The following is an 18,431-nucleotide window of genomic DNA, read 5'->3' as shown; positions in this document are numbered from 1 at the left end:
CCTCTCTCCCTCTCTCTCTCCCTCTCCCTCTCTCTCTCCCTCTCACCGCCCTCCACAGGCTTTGTGAATGGTCGACTCCTGCGAAGCTCCGCTGTTAAGAAGACCTGCGGGGCTCTTTGACAGCAGCGAGGCTGATCCACGCACGAACACCAGCAGCAAACAAACAAATAAATAAATAAATAAATAAAATAGTCCTTGTTTCATTTATTACGCATCTGCGTGATTTCCAAAATAAAAGCACCACCAACCAGGTCCCTCTTGTGTCTCTCACTCGGGGTGGTTAAGGATTTGGAAGCCGCTCATTTCGAATGAGACGCATCTTTCATTCATATGTTATGATGTGATTCCATGAATAATGAATGGGTGGAATCAGCAGACAGGAGGTTTATTTCATAAAAACAAAATGTAATCCGCTCTCATTTTATTCCAGTTTTTTTTTTGTCTGTTTAATGTTTGACAAGATAAGGATTTTAATTCTGATATAACCATATATATATATATCAGTATATTAAAATAAACTTTCAGTGTAAGTTATTGGTTTCCAGGTATCTCTTGGTCTATCCGTGGTCATCGCTGGAGGTGGACAGGAGAGTCAGGCTCGTCTGACATCTTCCATGAAGGTTCATCCGGTTGAAAATGTGGAGGAACAGAATATATAATTCAGATTATTTTCATGTTCGTGTCACCTGTCCGCACATTTACATGCACGATCAGACCGCGTGACGTCACTGCCGCACAATCACACAACAGAAACAGATATCCTGACGGATGCGGCGAGGAAAGGAGGAAACTCCTTTAAAATGTTGGCCTCGTTGGAGGAGGGAGTTCCAGCAGCACTTCATCACAAAGAACAGTTATGTGACGATGGTTGCATCAGTGGTTCCCAGCAGCATCCAAAAATAATTAAATCAAGGCACACATTTGTGATTCTGAATATCTTATTTTGGTTCTCTAGGTGCTTTTTGTTGCTGATAATTTTGCAACCTAACTTGACCGATGTTTTTAACCCGACTTCACCCGTGTTGCAATAAATGTTTATTCTATATTTAATGCTTTCAGGCATTTTATATCCACGTCAGCTCTTTTAAGATAATCTTATTAAAATACAACACAAGATTCACAGGTGATGTAAGTGAAGTTCGATTTTGTCTTCTCTTGTAAACAAACAGGACAGAAATCATGAATAAATTCAATAAAAATTATCAGTAAAATATTACCGGATGTCATGCATGTCATCCAATTCAAACCACCAACTCTTCCCCATGAGACTTTTCTCCAAGCGTATGTAAACTGCGCCCCCTAGTGTCCAAAAATAAGACATGCACAATCCTTAAAACAGCCTGTTTCGTCTTCTGGTTTCTAAATCAAAACGCCAGAGTGAATTTTAGATTTTCAATTTTTGACTGCAGAGAAAGAACGTCCTTCTACTTTTGATATCAGTGTGATCATTAATCTGAGTTTTAATGAACAAAGATATTCAGAACCAGTTTAAGATCATTCATTCATTCATTTTTACAACCGCTTCATCTGCTTTGTCGGGTCACTGGGAGCTGGAGTCTGTCCCAGCTGGTTTAGGACGTGAGGCAGTGATATGTCAGACCTTTATTTGCTTAAATAAAAGTGTTGCAGGCGTTAATGTCTTGACTTCGATGTCAAACCAGTAGTATGGAGATACAGTACATCAGGAAGCAAGAAGGGAAAATTGAAGCCTCTATCCCATAAAGTCACATCCTTGATGTCTCCAACTTCTTTCTCCTGCGATCCTCCCTGTTTGACCTCCTACATCAGAGACAAACTAATGTGAGCATGCGCAGTAGGAGCAGATTGTTCACACAGGAACAGGAAGAAGACATAAATCTGACGCAGAACTACAAATGAAAGTGTGCTGAATCTGCATTAAAAGATCACATTCCGTGTTATTTCTGATGTTCACACTGTCGTTATGCATTGAAAAAGGTCCGCAAAGTCAACATGAAAATGTTTATCTTCAAATGAAAGCTTTCGTGTTGTAGTTGTGTCTCTACACTCCTGTCTGTGCGTCTGTTTCTGCGCCTTCAATGTTTAATGATTAATAATAATAAAAAAAGAACATTTTCACAGAGGATCCCAGTCATTAATGTTTAAAGACCATGGCTGTTGTCGTGTTCTCTGAAATGACCCGCTGCCAAATATTCACCCGTGTTCTGTCTCTCTCTCTCTCTCTCTCTCTCTCTCTCTCACACACACACACACACACACATGGCAGGGCATATGACTGTCAGCAATGACAGATGTCCCAACAGTCTGGAAGTCTGGAGGCACGGTTGTGGTTGTCCTGCAGGGCTTTGACATGTGATTTATCAGCATACATTACACACATTTCAGAGGAACAGGCCTCTGTGAGCTCCCAGCTTTTTGTTTCCAACCATCACTTCAAAAACAGCCTCTTTTTATCTTTTGCTGGGGCGTCAGTCAAGAGATTTGGATTCCGACTTTATATTTCAACCTATACCAAAGCTTTTAGCCACAGTTAAGGGCATATTATATGTGACATATAGGATGAGCGCTGACTGACAACAGAAGAAAATGACTCATGGACACTATAAAGTATTAAAAACGATGTATTATGTTAGCCTTGGTCCAGTTACTCAATTTTTATCTCAGCAAAGTGAACTGCAGTGTGTTTCTGCAGATTAAAGACATTTTCTTTTTCAAATAAATGGGACAGGAGCTTAAGAAATGACTTTATGAAATTGAGCAACAGAAAATAGGAAAAGTTGATTAAGTAATATTTGTCATGATTACACAGATTGTCTACTATCAACTGATTTATCAACTGTTATTGACCACTTTGCTGCAGACAGGTTTGAAAATTAGGTTGTGAAATATATGTTTGAAAACGTACACGCAAAATTTTGGTGCACATGGAAGGAAGTTGCAGTTCCGCTAGTGGCCACCAGGCGGCACTAGAACACCACGAACAAGAGCTGTTTGCTGACAGAGGACACGGCAGCAGAAAGTAAAGCATTGATTTAATAAACTGTCAACATGGATCCGTCTTAAGCTTGTAAAAATATTTTAAAAAAAATAAATGTGTATATATACACACACACACACATATATATATGTACATACTGAAGACTTCTTTAAATAAAATAAAAATAAAAACCATAAACATGTGCAGTAATTTAACAGTCTATGCATTAGACCTCGATGATAATGAAAGATGAAGCGACTCCATCTGAACTCTGCATGCATGTAGCCTAAGATGAGAGTTGTGTCAACACTAACATGCCAGCTCAACTCCATTATGCTGCATAATTAAATAACGCATGACCTCCACATCCACTTCCCTCTCAGCATCTAACACATGGAAGCAGCAGAGAGCGGCCATTCCTGGATGTCCATATTTGTGCAGGGTGAGTCAATGAACCCATCAGGACTACTCCAGTGTTCCTGGGACTGAGCAGAAGCTTCAGAGCTTGTAGAAATGGGGCTTAGAAGTTATCAGAGTTTGGTATTCATGGTGTTGGTCTCATTCAGCAGGAGTTACCGACCCTCTGAGTCCACAGACGCGTTAATTCTCTTCCGCATTAATGGGAGCGTTCTCTGCATGCAGTTCTAGGTGTGTTTGCATGCGTTAATATCTGAAGTGCATTGTCATGGTTTCATGGGTGTAATCACAAACACACACACACACACACACACACACACACACACACACACACACACACACACACACACACACACACACACACACACACACACACACACACACACACACACACACACACACACACACACACACACACACACACACACACACAACAACTCATCATCATTCTGCTGCGTTTATTTCCTCCGCAGATCAGGTGGTTCTTCCTCCTGGAGTCCTGGAACCAGACCCACCTGAGTTTGGATCCAGACATTGGTAAATGTCAGAAAAAATATGCTTTTTTTTTTTTGGTTCTGCACAAAACTTACCTGTCGACTTTATATCGGGTTGGACTTCCTGGAAAAATGTCAGTCAACCCCCCACCCCCACCCCCCGGTGGTTAGAGGCGGGATGTGACGTGGAAAACCCCAAACTACACGTGTAAGACTGTATTTTCTCTTTGTGCAATAAAGCTTGTTAAGAAAGAAGATCTAACCTGTCAGCATACATTCTTTTGCGATCATTTAGTTCCAGCAGGAACAGTAAACTGGGACTAAACTGGAAATCTGCATCCCAGTCCCCTCCTCCTCTCACACCACTATTATTCCCCCACCTGAGGCTGAACCGACGCAGACATCACTCCGAACGCATCCCGGCTGATTACAGGTATGTGTTGTGTTCTGCAGAGAGTGTGACCTCTTTTTTTTTTTTTTTTAAATGACTGGAATATTAAAGAGCAAATAGATCCCACATCCCGGGATGAAGACGCCAACAGGCAGCGGCTCCTCGCTCCGTTTTATCATCACATCCTTCTTCTTCTTTTTTTTTTTTTTGAAATATAAATAAGGAGAGAAACCTGACAGAAGTCGTAGAAATTGAGAAAAAACACACACATGCTCGTGCCTACAAAGGAGGTGTTTGAACTTTTCTGTAGGTATAGAAGGTTTTTTCACAACATTAGAGAAGGAACTCTGACTTTTTATAATTCTAACACTGTGAACTCCTATGGATAATTCAACCTCACAGACTTTGATCCAAGCTGCTGCTTAACTCTGTTCCGTGTGTGTGTGCGTGTGTGTGTGTGTGTGTGTGTGTGTGTGTGTGTGTGTGTGTGTGTGTGTGTTTGTGCAGCATATGAAAAACCACAGCAAATAGTAGAACACATAGCAACTGTCTTTATTGAACACCAGCATTTTAGAAGGTAGGGATTTAACATATATATAGTTGAAAGCCTACAAGAAAAGTAATTTAAATATTTATATATATCTGTACAAATGTTCATGAGCGAGCCAGAGATCTTTGTGTCGGCTGGAGTTGAGTTTGGGGTTTTTTTTTGGGGGGGGGGGGTGTACAAAGATAGACATGCACAGGGAGGAGGATGGACCGGAACCAACCGCAAAGTCACCTTTTAAAAAATGGCAAAATCTCTCTCTCTTACACACACACACACACACACGAAACAAAAAGAATAAAGTCTGATCGGCGTGTCATGTGACCTCACAGGCCTGTGTGTTTTTCTGGGTTCTACCTTTAATTTCCTTGTTTAAAATAACTTGACTGGAGTTATTCATCAAACTCTGGCTGCTACACACAGACTCTTCTTAGAGGTTAAATGTTCTGATATTCTTCTTTTCTTTTTGTTAGCGGTCTGAGATGCTGCTGCTCTGGTTTGATCTCCATTAGCAGTGAATACTGAATATTTAGCCTCATTTGATTTAATATGATACAGAATAAATGAAAATACTTCGGCTTCTGTTTCTTGAAAAAAAGAAAGAAAAGAATTATCACACACACACACACACATCTGAATCAGCAAATCAGACTGATCCAAACACTTACAGGCGTGTGTGTGTGTGTGTGTGTGTGTGTGTGTGTGTGTTGGCTTCTGACCACACCTGTCTGAACTGGTGTGTCAGCATGTCCATGTTTACTTCCTGCTTCAGAATAAACAAACAAACAAACATATTGGATGAGTCACAGCCATCTCCACAACAAGGCCCTTCCTTGTCATGACTAGAACCCACATTTTCACACACGCACACACACACACACACACACACACACACACACACTCCTAAATGCAGCGCGCTCCAAGGCACAGGACCGTGAGGGTGGGGGCTACTCAGTCTTTTCTGTTTTGCCGTCTTTGCTCTGGGGCTCGCCTGTTTTCCGGAGCTGCGTCTTCTCTGAGCTGCTGTTGATCTGTTGTTCGTTCGCTCCGCTTGTTTTGCCGCTCGAGTTCTTGTCCAGGTAGTTGAGCATCTCGCTCAGGACCGTCTGGAAGGTGCTGAGAGCCGCACAGACCGCCGGCGTGCCGAACCCATGAGTGATCAGACTGTCAGACAGAAACAACCATGAGAACCGTGAACAAAAAAACACACACAGAAAAAAAAAACTGTTTCCAGACAGAAGTGGGAAGAGTTGGTGTTTGTACGGCAGACTGGAGCGATTCCTTTTCCTCTCCCTGCATCATGGAGCTTCTAATCCTCCTCAAAGAGCTCCTTTAGTCAGGCTAACCCCTGTAAGAGCAGCATTTTAATGTCCTCTGATGTTCTAAAAGCTGCCTCCACCCTGTTCCTGCAGTCACTTATGCAGAAATGTTGAATAATAGGACAGTTGCACATCTGGGTTTGGAGTTTTCGGTCTACATGTAGCCCGATTTGAACACGTTACATGCAGATTGGTGCTGAGTAATGGATTAACATAAGCTGATCGGCATTTTCTGACCAAAAATACAAAATAAGGTCATGTTTTACCTCCTTATTAGGAAGATTTGTTGCTTAAGTGACATTAGAATAAACTTATATTTTTCAGCTCTAACACATTATAAGCTCTTTTAAAGCTTTACTGGTGTTTTCAACCCTCTGGACCCCTGGATAGTGAAACTAATCCAGAAAACAATCAATGAAAGTGAGTCTCGTTAAATACGGTGTGCCACAAGGGTCACTCCTAGGACCGATTCTGATTTAGTTTTTAAATATTATGAGAACAAAATATACTAATGCGTATTCTAGACCTCATATGGGTATTGGAAATAATCAACAATCAATCATGTCTTTCATTTATTTTCATCCAGTTCATCAAATTCAAACGTATTGGGCAAGGTTGAACCCGAATCTACCAGAATACTATTTCCAAGTTCTTACATATATTTTAATAAGTTTAAAGGCCCATAAAAATGGAGGATAAGGGCATATATGAGGTGATATAAAAGTGTAATGAGTTTCTTTAGTATGGTACCGATTGATCGTCGGCCCAGTAGGATCCTCAGGCTGACTGCTGTTCAATCATTTCTCATAGATCCAAGATCACGTCTCAGAGAAATAGTACATAAGACTGTATATTCCACAAAATGTGACATTTGAACAAGCTGCTGCTCTGTCCAAATAACAACAACAACAACAGATACATCTTTAGAAAACAGCGGGACAAGAACGTCACAACGTCACATCTGATTCTTCATAAAGAGCCGGTGTGTGTTACCTGAAGTGTGTCAGGTGTCTCTGGATGTCCAGGTCCAGGATGGGGGTAGGTCTAGAGGAGCCCAGAGGAGAACGATCTTGGCTCAGTAAATCCTGGAACTCCTTACAGATTTGCCTGACAGACAGAAGGAAGGGTTGGGGAGGGTTAGGGGTTTACCATCTGTCTGCAGCTCAACCGGAGCTGTTCTAGTTCCCTCTTTCCTGGCTTATCGTCTGAATCGTTTTGAAACAACACACATAGATAGTACAGGCAGAAGCAGGACACTCTCACAATGTGGTACCAAAGGCATTTTGAAATAATTTGTTCCTCAGATCATTTTTTATTGTGATGCAAAATCTTATTCATCCCTAAAATTTGTGAGGACAGGATCTTAAAATCTAAAAATAACGTAGGTGCTCCTCACATGAGAGGGAATTTTCCATTCCATTATGGGTTAAATTTAGATTTATCTTTCTTGTTATCCAGACACCAATAATTGACCTTTTTTTCTTCGGCTACCTCCACATGCACATGTCTTTGCTGGTGATGGTTTGTCTCTCTTCTTGCAGGATTACACAAAAACTCTTCGACGTATTTCCATAAAACTTGGAAGGAGTGTAGAGAATATTGGAGGGAACAATCCAGCACATTTTGAACTCAAACCGGACAGAGTTGTGGCTACAGGACACTTCTCTATCTTTCTTGAACATTTGGAATAAGGCCTTTTTCTCGTCAATTCCATCATTGGGCTTTTTGATTTGATTATTAGTTACATTTAAAAGACTTTACAGATGAACGTGAAACTGGGTCAGAGGTTTGGACATATGTGGTGGAAGAATCAAAGTTTGAATTCCATCCAAATAAATAGACGGTCAAAAAACATGACGAAACCAATTGGATTCCAACGTCTAGGGTAATGAGTCGGTGTCTTTCTGAGAAGCTACAACACTTTAAACGGTACATGTGTGTACGTTTGCGTGTTTGCGTCCTCACTTTGTGGCCAGAACCATTTTCTTGCGTGCGCTGGTTTCTTTGGGCTCGCTGTGTTGCCTCGCCAAATGTTCCCCGACCGCCTTACTGGGAAACTCCGTCTCGCAGGTGTAGCCAAAGTCCCTCGCCAGGTGGAGGGCCTCACCTGAGGGCCAAACCAGGAGGAACTGATGAAGCTCTCGCCAGGACAGAAACGTTTTGGATGTTTCTGGAGAGAACTTTTGGTCTTACCTTCCACCAGGGACGTGAGCAGCGTGACGTTGGCAGCTTTCCTCCGTCCCGCCGGCAGGTTGAGGCCTAGACGGTCTAATTTCTCCCGAAGACACCGGCCTCCGTTCTTAGACTTTGCTCTGCGGATGATTAAAACCACATGACCTCATCGAGTAAAACACGAAAAGACTCAACATCCACTGATCACATGACCGCCTCTCATAGAAATTGAAATTCAAAAGCGTTTTAATTAGTGAGGGAGGACTATAGATCCACTTTTGATTTGACTAAACAGTAAAATCAAAGAGTAGAAAATTAAAACATGTCAACGTGTCTCCTTATATATTAAATATGTGTTCTTTATACATCGATACGGAAGCAGGTCCCCTTGAGTTTATTTTGTCATTTCTTTCCACACCCAAAGTGAAAAGTTCTATTTTGGAAAGCAAATGCTTCTTCATCTTTTTTATGTTTTTTTTATGTTTTGTTTTTTTTTTTTTTAAATTAAGATCTTTATAAAACTCTTTTGGGATATTTGGATTGAAAACGATTCCTGTCATTCTGCAAAACAGTTTCCTCTTGTGATAAACTTCTGTACATTCGAATGACACGATAACACACGAGGACAGACTCTTTGTGCACACATGATTGATTGCACCCCAGACAATGCTTTTTTTTATTTTATTCATTTTTTAATATGCATCTGCTTTGCTGATGCCTCATCATGTAGGATCAGCCGTATTCTCTCCTCTTTCCTTTTCTCTCTCTGCACTCCTCCTTTCCCTTTCTCTCTGCCTCATCAATAATACAGTGCTGGCAACTCTTGCCTTCCTCTGGTTCCTCTGATCCTGGCGTGCTTTGGCCCGGTCTCGCCTCCCTCTGGCTCCCTGGGCATGGCAGCGCGTGCAGCCCTGGCCCCCGGTACGCCTACAACAGTCTTTGTGGATGCTCCTGTATATCCTCAGATTCATCCGAAGGCGACTCAGACTCAGGCATCGCTCGCCAATGGAAACAATATTTTCTCTCTTTCTCACTGGCTTCTTTACTTCAGTAACAATTTGCTAAGGGACACGCTTCCAGGATTGAAGAATTAAAAGAATGTCTATCGCTCAGTCTGAACGTGTTTCATTGGTATAACTTGCAGAATTAATTCATTTAATAAAATTGTGAAGTTCTCTGCAGCGGTATGAAGAAACGAGTCTACACGGAGCTGTGAAGCTGCAATAAGATAACCTTTAAAAAATGTGGAATGTCATTGAGAGTCCTCATCTACAAATCTCTCTTGGAACACTGCAGTTGCATTTAGATCCATTCCAGAAACCCTTGTTTTGCCCTGTGTGTGTTGGTACTGACCTGCGCAGTATGCCCCCCAGTAGGGAGGCGTTGAGGCACTCTGGTGGGGACAGTCTTCTTTTCACCTCAGCGATGGTGACTTTGTACTTGGAGGTGGAGCTGAGCAGCGACAGTCGACCCGGTACTGAACAGAACAGGTCTGTGGGATTCACTACGCATGTTCCTCCTGCACACAAACACACAACGCGCTTCACAAAGAGGTTCTGCACAGAACGGCACAGAATGAGTTATTGGAGTCATGGTTGCATGCATGCTGTACGCAAAGTGGAGTGTGTTACAGGTCTGCAACTCTGGAAAGTCTGGAAAAAGATCATAATGCAAATGGAGGATGTCAAATATCTAAATTAAAGAGGAATTTTCTTTTAATCTTTGCTAGGTTTGAAAAAAAACAAAACGCATCCTGCCCAATTGTCAATATTTTTTTTAAAAATCAAGAACACAGGATTCTTAAATGAATTATTTATCACAGAATTCCTGGTCATTTTGGTAAACCGGCTTCACATTGTGTCACCATGAAAATTCCTGCTGTGATTCAGCTGATATGAATGAATCAATTTCTGTTCTAATGCTGAATATATCATTTTTATATCGGTTTGGTGCGTCTGTATTTAATTTATGATTAACAGCAGGATTTACAAAAATCAATGGAGAAAACAATTTAATAGAAATACATGTCTTTTATACAAATGTTGACCATCTTTGATGACATTAGCTTTTGCACATTTTAGGAAAAATATGCTTTTATTTTGTGATCCAGAATATATCTGACGTCACCCTTGGAAAAACCTTGAAAAAGGAATAATGCATAAAAATATGGATGTAAACAAAGAACATAAAAGATGTGGACTGATTGATATTTCATGTTGGCATTATCTACACAAAGTCTCTCTGTTTCACACAGGATATGAATAATTAAAATATAAAGAATTATTCTATGTATTAATGTATTGAATAAAAAATTAACAAATCACAGCAACTTTTCCACTTGTGTGATAATATCTAAATAATTACTTTCTATACGTAATTTCCTAATAAATTTTACTTTCATTCATTTTTTAAAAATAATTTCAGCTTTCAATTTCTTTCCCAAGACATTTTTTTAATCATTCAAAAACATTTGGAATAATTTCCAAATCTTGGAAAATTCTGACTCTTAAATCCATTCCTTAGTTTATTTCTACAGTTTAAAATTGGCTCATTGCAGAAGTTTCCTTTCCAGGGGCCACTAGAGTTCTCCTAGTTCACGACATTCCTTATTTTCATAGCGCAGATGTAAATATGATGAAAACTCAATATATTTTTTTAATCAACATGCTGATTTTTAAGGCATCTTCTGTCTAAATAACAACTACAGGTGTCTTAAGGAACACCTGCAGACACGTTTTGCTCTAAATTCCGTTAAATATTGATCTGTATTTAGTGTTTAGTCACCCTACTTATATTTATATTCCTGTTTCTGCCCAATATTTATCTGTATGTCAGAAAAGTGTGATGAAATTACAAGAGAATGAAACAAGACCTCACTTTACCCTCACTCCAACCACCCAGCCGCTTCCACAGTGGACTGGAAGCTGAATGTGTGAATAAATGATAGTTGTGATAATGAAGACTCCTTCACACTATTAATTGCATTTGAATCAGTGTTGGCTGCTCCTTCTGGAATATATCGACTGTTCTGAGTAGGCCTATTATTATTAAACTAACGTCCCAAGCAGCTGAAACGCAAGGTTTCTGTCTGATGTACTGTAGGCTATATTGTATTATTCATCTGCCTCATTATCAAATCTAACAGCAGGGTGTGACTCTTTGTTATTAATGCGTGATGGATGCGATAGAATGAAGGAACGGAAGCAGTTTAGGTCGAAATGAACCTGGCTGCAGGCTGATGCATGTAGGCTGATGCAGGCTGCACACGCCTATACCTATATAAGACTTATGAATATCAACTGTGACCTATATTGTTGCATCTAGAAAGCCATTATTCACAATCAGCAGACATGCGCCGGTTTTGTGTCATCTGTCTGGCTGCAGGAAGGCAGAAAGATTTAAAAAAAAAAAAAAAAAAAAAAACAAGTTTCATTTCAGCACCTGGACAGTCACTGAAATGGTGACATCATCATGGGTTGGGAACAAAAACCTGTTGTACTCCGGCGGGCAGGGCTATGGAGTATAGGAGCGGACAGGTCGAGGGGACTGATGGGTGTCACCGGTTAAAGGTTGCGCTCACATACGTGTGCGTGTGCGTGTGTGTGTGTGTGCGTGTGTGTGTGTGTGTGTGTGTGTGTGTGTGTGTGTGTGTGTGTGTGTGTGTGTGTGTGTGTGTGTGTGTGTGTGTGAATGACGTGTGTTTGCACGCGTCTTGTCAGATTCACGCGCTCTGACAGGGGTGCGCGCGTCTGTGAAAGCCGCGGGTTCACATCATATTAATTCCCCTAAAAATGTTTTGATTCAAAGTAGTTTGTATTTTACGTTGCCAAGGGCAATCGAAAAGAGCTATTGCCGGTAGTGCAGTCAGTGGAGCGCGGGCCCAGAGGCTATAACGGTATTTAAGCAACGGAGAGTAGCCTCGGGCTGCGGCGAGAGCGGCGGGCGGGATCACACGCGGAATCAAGCGCCTTTTTACGAGTTTGCCACGAAAATTAAAGAAAAAGAGACACGGGCCAGATGTCATTCTCCTCATATTTTAACAACAGTGTTTATAGCTTCCAAAAAAAAAAAAAAAAGCAAAAAAAAAAAAAAAGCGCGCCAATGTCTTGACAGCAAAAAGAGAGGGAGAGAGCGCGTGGAGTGGCTGCAGTGGCGGGAGCGCGCACGCCAGAGACGGATCGGCTTGATGTGCGAGGCTCCAGTTTAAGAGCCCAACTGGAAAATGGATAGCAGGGTGATTAAAAACACAGACGACTCCTCCTAAGTAGGATCCGCGTTTTCTTGAGTGATTTTCTTTTGAAAAAGGTTATGTGAATATTCATGGCGCCAAAGCCGCAGTCAGAAAGAACAACATTAATATGATCTCGGCTGAATCCGGGGCCCCGCTCTGCATTAGCATATCAAAGCGTCCGCCCGAGGCGAGAGAAGCTATCGATACGGGAGCGGGAGGTAAAGCAAAGATTATTGGTTGTGATGGTTGCAGCGGCTGAGCTCAGGGCCAAATACGGCGCACCATTAACCGAAAGTGATAGCGAAGGGATTCCCGCGTCAATACGAGAGAAAAGCCCCAACACCTAGGAAGAACTGATGAAAAACTCAACCCGAAACCAGTCTCCATTTCTGTATGGAAAACTAAAAAAAACAAAACTGCATCAGGCTTTGATGGAGCAAAAAAACAAAAAAACAAAAACAGAAACCCAGACTCAGGAGACAGGCGAGTCGAGTCCCCTCCGATACCCGGCCTTTAAAAAATGGATTCCACCGCCACTGATTAAACATAAAGGTGCAAAGACGGCCACAGCCCCAAAACAGGTTCACCACAGCCCCACGCATGAATTAAATATAGAGCAACATTAAAATTAAATTACATTTGCCAAGAAGAAATGGCAATATGGTGATAAATTGATAGATAGATAGATAGATAGATAGATAGATAGATAGATAGATAGATAGATAGATAGATAGATAGATAGATAGATAGATAGATAGATAGATAGATAGATAGATGATTATTTTTTAAAATATACTTATTGAACTACATTCGTTGTTGTAGGTGATTTAAAATAAATATTTTATAAATAAATATTAAACTATTCCTTCAAATAATAGGTGATCAGTGTCTCCTTTTTTACTTTCCCTACAGGAGGGAGATGAGCGCATCTTCGCTAATGTTTGTTTAAATGTGATCCACATGAATATTACATTTCAAATATTTATTTCATGAAAACAAGCCGTCATTCCAGTCTGTGGGAAAATGCAGCCGACAGGTTTGAGTAAATAAAAAGGAGGCGTTTACCGTGTGGCAGGTTATAGTATTTACCAAATGTAGTTAGTCTCCAAAGAGTGACGTATTTATTAATGACTTTGTTGACATTTTGATTCTGTCTATAAAAAAAAACACAACAGGAAATGTTTAGTGGGAGGTACAAAAAAAAAAAAAAAAAAGAAGCCTGCGTGTGAGTGACAGTCCGTCTCAGACTGGCGCACCGTGTCTGCGCGTCTTCACCGTGTGAGCGTTTAAACGGGCGGGAACCGGCGCCGTTCCTGCTGTAACGCGCTGACAGCAGACAAGAGCCGACGGTTCCGCCTGTTTGTCTGCCTGCTCGCTTGTCTTGTCGTGTCGAGCCGTTGAGTGTTCGCGGCCTCCGGTGCAACAACAGAGAATAGACGGGACCCTTACCTCTCCGGATGACGCCCCCTTGGCCGTTCAGTACGAGCCCACACTGCGCCTCCACAGAGCCCTGCGGAGAAACGCGCTCATTAGGAGGAGCAGGGAGGAGGAAACACGTCACACCGATGATGCGTAATTGACGCATTTTACCCAGCTGCCACAAATAATGGCGCGTATTTCATTATCTATCTATCTATCTATCTATCTATCTATCTATCTATCTATCTATCTATCTATCTATCTATCTATCTATCTATCTATCTATCTATCTATCTATCTATCCATCTATCCATCTATCCATCCATCCATCCATCCATCCATCCATCCATCATTGGATGTCCATTCCTTTCTTTCTCTAATATTATTTCTATTTAGTTTACAGGTCACGCCGGTGGAAAACAGTGACGTTTCCTATAGGCTCCTTTAAAAAACAACAACAGCAACAACATCTCACACTGCAGTAGCTTCCCGGAACACTTTCTGTTAGCCAGAGCTGCTTAGCATCTATAGGCTCTGAGTGGAAGTGGATGCGGACTCAATGAGGGATGCAGCTCAGGGTCCAAACAGAACGTTTGAGCGGCTCCGGGTTACCGGAGGACCGAAAACCGAGCGCACCGGCGTCCGGTGCAGCATCAACCTGTTGGGGATCATCAGACACATATAGGCCCACATGGACCGAGTGGGAACCTGTTACCGCCGCCATCTTCCTCGACATCACCCCCACACACTCTCAACAATGTCATCAAGAAAAGAAAACACGCTCTTTTTTTCTTTTTTAATACAGAAAACACTTAATCCCGCTCCCGAGCCTGGAGGCCAGCACCCCGCTCCCCCCCCCTGATTAAAATAAACCTGAAAAGAGGAGGTTGTTGTAGCTCTTTCTTAACCAGCTCCTGCTCTGTTTCTTTTCTTCTACTGCGAAGCTAAAGTGATTATAAAATCAATATACAAAACGCAGAGGTCTTGCATGAATTAGCTTAGTGACGGGGGAAAGGTGTGGCAGCTGCTTTTGTTCAGCATGAAAATCTCTTTAAAGCGCTCAAAGATGCGACCGGGCTGCACGAGGCCATGGGCGCATCTGTTCCGTCCTTACATCCGCCTCTCCTCGGCTCAGGTTCACAAGACGCGCCTTTCTTTGACGCATAAAGGGTCAAACCTGCGCTCTTTTCATGTGCGCACAGCTTTAGATTAATATAGCCCAACATTTGCTCGAACAATGGTGGCAAAATAATTATGTGAGTCTATAGGTCTGGAAAGTGTAAAATATAATATAATATAATATAATATAATATAATATAATATAATATAATATAATATAATATAATATAATATAATATAATATAATTTAAAAAAACTAATTTCAAACCCAATAAATTTTAGAAATATAACAAACGTGCAATAATTACATACTAATTAATTGTTGTGTTATTAATTTCAGAAGACTTTAAATAATTATTTTAAAATTATATATTTTTTAAGCTGACGTTGAAATAAAAAAAAATACAAATGCAAAATAAAAACATTTCCAATTTACTGTGAGTTTCAGTTTATTTAGGTGTCATCCTCCGATTATATTTTGTCACACCCAAGTAAATTAATTAAAATGTAACTGAATTATTCCAATAAAAATATGTGTAATTTTACGTCAATAAATTAAGTGTTATTATCTTTATTAATAGACTGTTTCGTGGGAACATTATTACATCCCTTCGTGGAGTAAAACGACACTTAAAAAGTCGATAAAAAGCGACACATCATTGAGTTGAACGTGGGTAGTTAACGTGTCTGAAATTATGTGTCGCTGTCTAAAATTGTGTTTAACTAGAGCCGAGTTTTAACCGGCTCAGATGTCGCTGCATAAGTAACAAAGCTGATTGACGTTAAGTCGGTAATTGGATAAACTACGGTGCTTTATGGCGTCCGAGCCGGCCATTGTGCCCCGAACCCCGATCCGTTAATCCGCCCTTAACCGGAGAATGGAGCAACCAGCGGCTTTTCTCTGCCCCAGCAGACAGCCGGACACACACACACACACACACACACACACACACACACACACACACACACACACACACACACACACACACACACACACACACCCACACACACACGCACACACATCTCGACCATTTCTTTACATCGAAAAGAATTATGTAAAATATGGGTCACGTGTGTTTGTGGAAGGGGAAAAAAAAAATCCACAGGGCGGGTTTCACAATAGGATTGAATAGACTTGCCAGTCAATTAACCTTTAGAAATATACGCCTGCCTTTCAGAGGCAGCGCGCCGTGTGGACTTGACATTTTACTGGTTGTACAGTCACGTTTCTTTTGGCAACGAGATTCTCTCCAGATGATCTCAGATATTAGTTGGTGTAAAGTGGGCCAGCGTGGCAGGGGATAACCCACGGGCTAAATGTAATGGAGCCCCGTCAGTGTGGCTCTAGACAGCAGACAGATGAAGCGGGCAGGCAGACATACAGACATCTGGTGCTGTCGTTCTGTTCAATATTTTGGAATTGCTCTGTTACTGGTACAATAGATGAACAATAGGGGGGAGGAGGGGGTCAGGGCTGGGCCAGTAGGGCAGGGATACCGGGCCATGCTGTTATTATGTCTTATGAGACAGTGTGGATGAACCAGACATAAGGTGTGAGGCCTGCGGGTGAGAGGAGATGCGTGCGTAAAAATGATGGAGAGCACCGGTACCTGCAGGTCGTCTGACGCAGGCGTGGAGAGACCCAGGCCGGCGCCGGGTATCAGCCTCTGGTCCGGGTGGTGCATGCCGACGCCGTAGGCCTGTGAGCCATGTGACGTCATCAGTGAAAGATCGTGGCGTCGGTAGGCGTCGAGGCATCCGAGCTCCCGCCGCTGCTGCTCGTCCAGGCAGGAGGACTTGAGCGCAGAACGCGCGTTGTGCAGGTTGATGAAGTCTGCCGGTTCTCCGTGGTGGATCTGCTGGTAATACTGGCCCGAATGCAGCGAGTTCAGCCCGTAGGCCTCCGGTGCCACGGCCGGGTGGGAGTGTTGGAACTCGTAGTGGAAGGACTGGTGGTGGAGGGGCGTGTACTGGTGGTTGGCCGAGAAATAAGGCGAGGCAAACTCCGTCCCCGCCGGCGCCGGGTAGGTGAGCGGGGAGGAGGAGGAGTAGGCGACCGAGGAGTTGGCCACGGACTCCAGGCAGCCGAGCTGCATGAGCCGGTAGCTGTTTGATCCGTCGTGACGTATCTACGAGATAATAAAGAGACGGGGAAATGTATGAGCCGTGTCATTTAGCATCAGCCGGTGTCTCCTCTCTCTGCCTCCAAAACACAAAACACACAACTCACACAGTCAAAGCGTTTTTCCACTTTTAACCACCTGAAGGAGATGTCATTTCCACAAGCCCGGGAGGGGAACCAACGCACGGCAGCATGGAGCCATCGGTATTTTTTCCTCCCCTCCCTTTGGCATGCCTGTCATTCTCCTCGCAGCGTTTTAAGAGGCGTGCTGTTATATATTATTATTATTACCGAGCTGGCTGCTGGCAAATTTACTGTCCTAGCTCTCTCGCTCATTCTGGATGGGAGGTAAGCAGAGAGACACAGCGGAGCGTTCCGCCCTAAAATGTTCTAATCACACTGTTACCGGCTCACACACCAGCCTCGTTTGCTTCCACGCATTAATAAAAAGCCATGATTTCCAGGCAACCATTCATTTCTCCCCCTCCGTGCGTATTTTCGCCTATATTCTTTTTTACGCGACCCAATTCCAGTTAGAAAAAAAAAACAAAAAAAACAAAACACCTCTCTCCAATAACTCACCTTTAAAGCAAACAGCATTTATTTTCCACACACCGACTGTAATTTCACGTAATTAATAGACGTCAAGTAGATAAATTAGGTTACCTCTGCATCGTGGACAAGTCCGGGGAAGGTCGCTGACATTGTGCTTTCTCCAAAGTAACCAGTGTTTGTTTGGTTTTTTTTTTCCCCCTCCGCTCCCTGACCCGATCGAATAATAATAATAATTTAAAAAAAAAAATCTTTTAAAATCCTCAAAAAGCGAGAGAAATTGAAAAGTCCCCTCTTGCGCGCTCTCGGTAGCGGCAGAAAGCTGGCGGAAGGCGAGCGTCTCCCCTCTGCACGGACGGGGCTGGCGCACGGATTTTGTACTTGCAGGGTATTTCTCGGCTGATGTCGTAGGTCCCTTGGTAATATAGAAGTTTTGAAAATTAAGCATCAGCACTGAGGAATGGGAGGACAATAGACGGAGCGGAGCATCCCAGGAGACAAGGAATAAATATTGTATCTTCGCCTTAATAAGGAACCAAGTGCTTCTTTCAACATTTTCATCGCTTTTTGTGGACATTTTCCTTTTTGACCCGTTTGTATTTTTCTCACGGCGTTCCGTTCGGTTTCGTATCGTTATTATTATTATTTTTCTATTCACATCGGCTCAGTCGTTTTACAGAAATGTACGGATT

General features: G+C 42.3%; 1 protein-coding gene and 1 long non-coding RNA gene across 2 annotated transcripts in view; one reads left to right on the top strand and one right to left on the bottom strand.

Annotated features, from left to right (window-relative positions):
- Positions 1 to 188, top strand: part of LOC137613021 (uncharacterized) — a 49,355-nt gene extending 49,167 nt beyond the window's left edge. Inside the window, exon 5 of the long non-coding RNA XR_011038901.1 lies at positions 59 to 188. This is a non-coding gene — a long non-coding RNA (uncharacterized lncRNA). The remainder of the gene's footprint in view (positions 1 to 58) is intronic.
- Positions 189 to 5,752: 5,564 nt separating this feature from the next.
- tfap2d (transcription factor AP-2 delta (activating enhancer binding protein 2 delta)) lies at positions 5,753 to 17,910 on the bottom strand. The gene is made up of 8 exons (XM_068342909.1): positions 17,854 to 17,910; positions 16,676 to 17,194; positions 13,977 to 14,037; positions 9,650 to 9,815; positions 8,318 to 8,436; positions 8,090 to 8,231; positions 7,118 to 7,231; positions 5,753 to 5,969 (listed from the first exon to the last, which is right to left on the bottom strand). Exons 1-8 carry the CDS (start codon positions 17,890 to 17,892, stop codon positions 5,753 to 5,755), a joined length of 1,377 nt encoding a protein of 458 aa, XP_068199010.1. The 5' UTR covers positions 17,893 to 17,910.
- Positions 17,911 to 18,431: the final 521 nt, after the last annotated feature.

Source organism: Antennarius striatus, chromosome 19 (genome assembly GCF_040054535.1).
Source record: "Antennarius striatus isolate MH-2024 chromosome 19, ASM4005453v1, whole genome shotgun sequence".
Classification (NCBI taxonomy): domain Eukaryota; kingdom Metazoa; phylum Chordata; class Actinopteri; order Lophiiformes; family Antennariidae; genus Antennarius; species Antennarius striatus.
Note: the sequence above shows the minus strand (reverse complement) of the source record. Positions and strands in the feature narration are given on the sequence as shown.

What these genes read in the sequence shown, in the direction of transcription:
- tfap2d (XM_068342909.1), bottom strand. Translation starts at nt 17,892, where the DNA reads ATGTCAGCGACCTTCCCCGGACTTGTCCACGATGCAGAG. An exon ending in GACTTGTCCACGATGCAGAG is followed by an intron (nt 17,195 to 17,853) that starts GTAACCTAATTT and finishes ATTATCTCGTAG; the next exon opens with ATACGTCACGACGGATCAAA. An exon ending in AGACACCTGACACACTTCAG is followed by an intron (nt 5,970 to 7,117) that starts GTAACACACACC and finishes TCTGTCTGACAG; the next exon opens with TCTGATCACTCATGGGTTCG.